The 6,597-nt window shown below is 39.6% G+C and overlaps 1 protein-coding gene across 2 annotated transcripts in view; it reads right to left on the bottom strand.

Moving 5' to 3' along the window:
- Window positions 1-11: 11 nt before the first annotated feature.
- Window positions 12-6,597, bottom strand: part of LOC149854960 (radial spoke head 10 homolog B2-like) — a 39,424-nt gene continuing 32,838 nt past the window's right edge. For both annotated transcript variants that reach the window (XM_090024623.1, XM_090024622.1), the window contains 4 exons: window positions 6,449-6,548; window positions 4,268-4,405; window positions 3,220-3,415; window positions 12-886 (listed from right to left, as the gene is read on the bottom strand). In XM_090024623.1, the coding sequence (XP_089880749.1) occupies window positions 685-886; window positions 3,220-3,415; window positions 4,268-4,405; window positions 6,449-6,548 (636 nt within the window). In that variant the 3' untranslated portion in view covers window positions 12-684. The remainder of the gene's footprint in view (window positions 887-3,219; window positions 3,416-4,267; window positions 4,406-6,448; window positions 6,549-6,597) is intronic.

The following is a 6,597-nucleotide window of genomic DNA, read 5'->3' as shown; positions in this document are numbered from 1 at the left end:
AGACTGCTACACTAGTACACTGAAGACTAAGCATATAAGAACTACCTTGAGTTCTTCTACTTTATACAACTAAACTAACTTGTTCCTCTCTGGTATGAGCTGACAGACAATTAAAGGTGAAGAAAGACTAAGCCTAATGTTCAGTTCTTTTGAGAGTTGTTCCCACTCAGATCAAATAAGGCTTGATGCAGGATCAGGTCCAAAAATGAAACAGCTTCTTTCCCGGCCAACAAGAATTGAAGCAAGAACCTTATGCAGAGCTTGTGTAGATACACATTTTACATAAACTAGTGTCATGGTAACAAGACTTAGCCAACAGGTAAATTTGACCCTAGTGGGCTTTATAACCTAATAGTAAAACTTCTTCTAATTAGCTGTCTAGCTTTGTATTCTCCAAAAGTCAAATAAGCTCCATGTAACCACTAATGTGTAGAAGTATTTCCAAGCCAAGAGGCAGACCCAGGCTTGTCTGTATTGGGGTGAAGAGGAAGAGCAGTCATTTTAGCTAGTGATTAAACAAACTTCCCTCCAAAATAAAGAAACATCACGGAAATAATTTTATTGGCGCTCATGTGCTATAACTATATATTGTAATGTTTAGATTTCCCTTTTAGCTTTGTAAAATCTACTTATCTTTGCATTAATACACCTCGTGTGTACATACAGCTTTAGTCTTAGCATCATCTACTTCTTCTTTTTCTTTGAAGCAGCAGCAACCTTAGTAATCACGGGCTGGGGAGCAACGATTGCTTCTTCCTTTGGAGGAGGTGACAGCTGTATTACTGAATCCTCAGGTTCTTTTACTGCTCCATTCTCTGTCTCTAATGCTGCTTTTTCTGCTGCAGCTTCTTCTTGTTTTTTGGCATCTTCTCTCATGATGATAAGCCTGAGATCAAACAGATCAAACTGGCTTGTTATTGCAGGAAACTTGCAAAATGTTAAGACCTTGTATTGCTATGCAAACACCTATACTGTGATTATGTGTAGTGTCAGTTTCCTTAAGGAAAAACTATAATCCTTTTAATTCCTTCCTACTCCACTGTTCCCACTTCAAGTAACAAGTGGTAAAATTCCACGTATCCTTGCATATTATCTAAATCATGCTATACTCTAGCATGCTCTTAAAAGGAAAAAAAATCATGTCTTAGAAGATGTTGTTTCTCTTAGTTCTCAAGGTGCTGCTTGACCACTAAGGCATGACATGAGTAGCAATGTAACATCAGCCATCAAAGAACAGAAGCAGCTGGAACGTTCCAAGCAGCAAGGGCCTTATACAAAATGCAAAGCTCTCAAAAAAGACGACCTGTAAGATCCATCTAAGGATTTTTCTCTACGATACTTGCAGTTAAACTAATGTCATGTCTAAGTCTGTCACTTAATGAAGCTAGATGTAAACATTCCTGCGTTTGAACTTGGCTTCTGTGGGTATTGTAAGGCTACTGCGCACATACAAGTCAAACCTAAGGGACCATGCAGTTAATTAACAAGTGAGGTATACATACATATTTTTAAATACTCATGTAGTGTATCAATACAGCTTTGTATGCCAAGCCTAAACTTAAGCGCCCTACTAAAAAAAAAGATGAGAGAAATTTCAAAAGGAACTTCAAGCTCTGGAAGGAAATAGGTGAGTGACAACTTTTGTAAGATAGTTTCAAAGAAGCAGAAATACAGGCAAGTAATTTTCCTTCCCTTAAAGACACAAGCAGTGTAGGAGTCTTACTGCTTGAGAAAAAGCCCTAAGGAAAGTGCAAGCACAGCTGCAGTAAGAGCAATGTGCACACAGGCGTGGCTACTCTGTCAAACACAACAAAGCTAACTGGAGCATGAGCTCACAGCACAGAAGCAAACTAGCCAAAAATATTTGGCCACCTGAACATGAGGGACACCCTGAAATAAAATTAGTCTTGGACAGGAGAGTGTGTCTGGGCCTGGTCTTTCCTGGAAGTAACTTAGAACAAGTAGTTGAAAGAGATTCCAACTTCAAGCCAAAATTCAACCGATAATGCTTGTAAAAGTATTGAGTTAAGATTGCACAGCTGCTTCTAAGTGTCTGTGCAAGAAGCCTCCCCGAAGTGGGTCATGGTGGACACAAATCGAGTGAGCCCTGACATGACCTAGTTTCATCTGTCACAGCAGTGCAATGCCCTGAAAACATTCAGTGCTCTTGAAGCTTACTTGAGTTCCATTTTCAAAAATACTAACACGAAGGTCACTTAGACCAAAGTGCTTTAGAAAGTTTTAACCATAGTTTACTAACAGTACTGCCCAATTAACTGGTATGTATTAAAAATTAGTAGCTGGGTAGACTTTGAATGCTCTGGAGTTCAGCTGAAGTGTCAACATTAGTACACGTTCTCAGCAACTGTTATACAGTCCCTAGTGTGCACATGATTATCTTTAAAACAATACCTTAGATATATATAGCTTATTGCCATGCATGAATAGGAGTGTGTTAATATAGTATAGCTGAAAACTCTTATACTGATACAAGGCCAGGCCTTAGTGTTGGCACAGTTATATTGGTACAGCTAGTGTGAACAAGGCCCTGTAAGGATCTACTGGGGAAAGAGTACTGGTTTCACACTGGGGAAGGAACATCTAGATCTGCAACACCATCTTAGCCTTGTAAGAGACAAATAGATCAATCTATGGGCTGAAACTTTCCTCCTATGAGCCAAGTCACTGTCCTTCCCATGCAAGGTCAATTCCTTCCTTCCCTAAAGCTGAAGAACTGAGTTGTTCTGGAGCCCCTTTGCCCCATCACCCCACCAGGTGTTCTAATGAGTGCCAAGCCTAGTGACAAGAAGCTGCAACATTTAGGCCACCAGGAGTTGCGGTTGCTTAACAGTTAAATGTGCTTCAGTCAAAAGAAAATCATTTTTATGAGAAGCAAATCTTATAAGTGTTAGAAAGTATATCTATGAGGAATACACCAGTATGTATAGGGGACTAAGAGGTAATCTTATGAAAACACCTTATACTACTTCTCCGTTAATTTATCTTCATTTGTCACAGAAGTGAGTGCTAGTTTCCCAATTTAAATTGCAGTGCAACCAGTAATCAGAATGTATTCAAAAGGACTAGCTCCTCTGTAATCTAGTAGAATAGCATGAATTTCCAAGTGAGCAGAACAAAGCTAACTCCATTTTCATTAAGGTGGTACTTTGTAAATGGACCTGACTCCTTAGCACAGTAAAATAAAGACTTAAGACTTACTTTGCTAACTCTTCATCTTTGATTTTCCTCAGTGCTTCTAGTTCAGCCTCCCCAGTTTGATTTTCTTTTATTTTTTCTCTCACCACTTGTTCATGCTTGTAGGCAGCAAAGAACGTAGTCACAAAAAAGATATGTATCTGGCTTAGCCAAAAATGGAATTTTTCCTTCTGTTCACTTTCGGCTTTTTCTAGTTCATCTGTAACAACGTTTAAATCATAATTGCAGTGTGTCCCCTCTGACACTTGAAGTTTCCAAGTTTGTAGGAGATGTGCTTTCTGTTGCAGGAGATTAGGGGGATAGGAAGAACGTGGTCCAGAACACTAGAAAACATTGGTGGCCTGAATCCAATTTTGGATTCTCAACTCTCATGCTCCTTTACCCTATCGTTGTTCTACTTATTTTCAGAGAGGAGAGAGAGAGAATACCGTACAGACAGTCACTACACAAAGCTGGAGCTTTTTGCTTCTGCTCTAGTGTCTGGGAGTTCCTCAGCAGTAAAAGGACTTCCACAGTTATGAAGAACAACAGAAACAAGAATCCCTATAGAGTGAGGGGCTACTGTAGGCAGATGGCCACTATAAGGACAAAAAGTGGATGTTTAGATTAAACGCTACATTTTCCACGTGCCTTAACTGCCATGTCTTAATTCTTTTCCAGCTAAGTTACCTGTGCACTGTTGTAGAACTGTGTTCTGTAATATGCATTTTCTTACTCCAGGTAATGATATAAATAAGGACATATACTGAGTAAGAATGGACATATTCATTTATGCATAAGTTCACAGTGCCCTTTAAAGGAAGGAGTATCATTTTTAAACTGGGGAAACATGGGGGGAGGAGAAATCATTACACATCGTATTTTTTAAGTGACTTAATTTCTATTGATCAAGATCTCTCCTCTTTTAGATGTTCTTTTACTGCCCTCTTCTGACAACAGCATGAAGAGTTAGAATCTACTAGTCAATTAAAATTTAGCAGTTCGTGAGCCAAGTGATTTTTTTTTTGTATGTTTGTTTAAAACTGGTACCAAATCTTCAAGACTACTTTACCTGCCGGTTCTTTCACTGGACTGCTGAGAACTTGGCCTTTTTCTGTCTCCAGAATGGGCAATGACTGTACTAATATTTCATCTTTGTCATCTGTAGATTGTAGGTGTGCTGTGCTGGAGGAGAAGGTGCTGTTTAGCGCTGCAGGGAAAAAAATGTTTTCAGACGATTGAGTCATTTAACATATTAACTTTTTACGTCTCCGTATTAAACAACTATAAATTGTTACCTGTCATTCCAGCACAATGCCGCAGTTTGCATATAGCTTTGCCCAGTAAAAAAAGCTAATTTTTCTGAGAAAACAACTAAAAGGGTGTCACCCCTCCAGAGATGGGTGAGGTTTGAGAAGGAAGGTTTCAGTCTAATATAGTCTCTTTTACAATGGGCAATTTTATCATTACATTTAAAAATGTAACTCGGGAGCACAAGGCTTCAGCTGTATGGTTGCCATAACATGAACTAACAATAGTATAGTACAGTAATCAGCACACATGAGAAAATCATTTAGGGTGATTAGCTGCAGCACAAGGATTGAAACTTGTATAACATCCAAGTGGTCTATTGTAAAAGACCTCACCAATACATCTCTACTAAGGTCAGCAGGTGATATAAATTGTAAGTAACCCATCCTTTTACATTAGGCATCTGTGTGGTTTTAAGAAACCTCTGAAAGTTACTATACAAAGAAAATGCACATAAAATTAGGACTTACCTACCATTCTCTACTACTGCAAACATTACAAAAAAATCAAGAAAAACACTTATTACTCTAACACTGACATCCAGACTGATCCTTAGTTCACATGCTGTACCCACCCCCCTCGTCAAAAAGACACAAAACATCCATCCTATCTGACTACTTCTTCCACAATAAAATACCTTTGAACTCCACACATCCAGACCTTTGCATACCCAATTTTAACTTTCACCCAACTAGATCAATCGCTGATCAATTTACATTTATTAATGAATGAATATCACTACCTTAAAATTCTTAAGATCAGTGTTAGGTGTGCACATACAAGCATGATTTAGAGGGAACAGCTGTGTATGATGGGCAATACTATGTTCAAAGCAAAAAAGGAGAGGAGTCTGTGAATGCAGCTGGTGCCAAGGTGTGGCTTGAGGCTGGCCCAAGATTAATGGTCCCATTAACTGCTCATTCCATGTTTTTTTAGTGATTGAACTGGGGAAGAGAATGAAAGGAGATGTAGAAAATGGCTATGCTGAGTAGCACTTCATTGCAACAAGGACATCCTGCAGTGGCCTGGGAGAAGTGTAGAACAGAGTGCTGTGACTCTGGCTTCAAATCCTACTTGGCGCTTGCAGAACTAAGTTCTGCAGGAGAGTCCACTGTTGCCCTTTGGGCAAGCTTAGGACACCAGGGCTCCATGGAACACCATTGCAGTTAATCAGTGAAACTGCAGGGGACTGCTGCTGTCTCTTTACAGCACTGAAGTGTTTCTCAAGCTCACCTGCATATGAATAATTCTTTTCCCTGCAAACTACTGAGTATTTCTCCAGGCCCTCTTCCCCTTAAATAGTTATTCATCCTCCCCCTTAAATAGTTATTCATCCTCCCAGTCAACACCTATTCCTCAGCTCCAGCCAAGTTAACAATGGGCTGGAATACTGAGCTGGGAAAGACCTTGTGGCCCTTCACCAGCACTTTTGCCAGCTGAATGCGGCCTGCCTGCTCAACTGTTCTAGTCCTGTCTTCCTGTGCCCAAACATACAAAGCAGAAGTGTGTTCCCCAATAGCATCTACAGGGACAGTGAAAGTTGCACAACTGTTTTAATCGAGTTGGTGTCTGACAAGGTTAGCTAAGATGGTGAATGAACTGCTGTGGCTGGTCACACACTTAAGCTCCGATCTGAAAAACAGACTTCCCCAAGAACGAGGGAAGGGATTCTGAAACAAGACAAATGGAGTGTGAAAATAAACTCAGTTTCAACCTTGGCCATGATCGCAATGGCACAGATGTGTGGAGATGAAGTGTTAAATGAAGGGATTTAAGATCTGTGTTAAGTGTAAAACTAAATGCTGCCTTCATTCCATAATCAAAATACATTCAACTGTACAAATGCTGAATTATATTTTTAACTTAGTGGTTCTAGTGAGAGCCATATGTTCACTTTCCTACCTGTTGTTCTAGATGCTAACTGCTATGCAATAGTACTCACCAGTGTGAGATGCTTGAATGAATGAACCTTTCTCTTTCTCATTTAGCTTCTGCATCTGCGGAGAAGTTTTACATTCAGATGTAGAGTCCTTAGACTTAAGCTAGCATTGAAAAGAAAAAGGGAATTACATTACTTCAGAAGTTGTGCCT

The sequence above is a fragment of the Crocodylus siamensis genome, chromosome 12 (assembly GCF_052110815.1).
Source record: "Crocodylus siamensis isolate JL-2025a chromosome 12, ASM5211081v1, whole genome shotgun sequence".
Classification (NCBI taxonomy): Eukaryota; Metazoa; Chordata; order Crocodylia; family Crocodylidae; genus Crocodylus; species Crocodylus siamensis.
The sequence above is the reverse complement of the archived record's forward strand: the minus strand, read 5'-3'. Positions and strand labels throughout refer to the sequence as shown.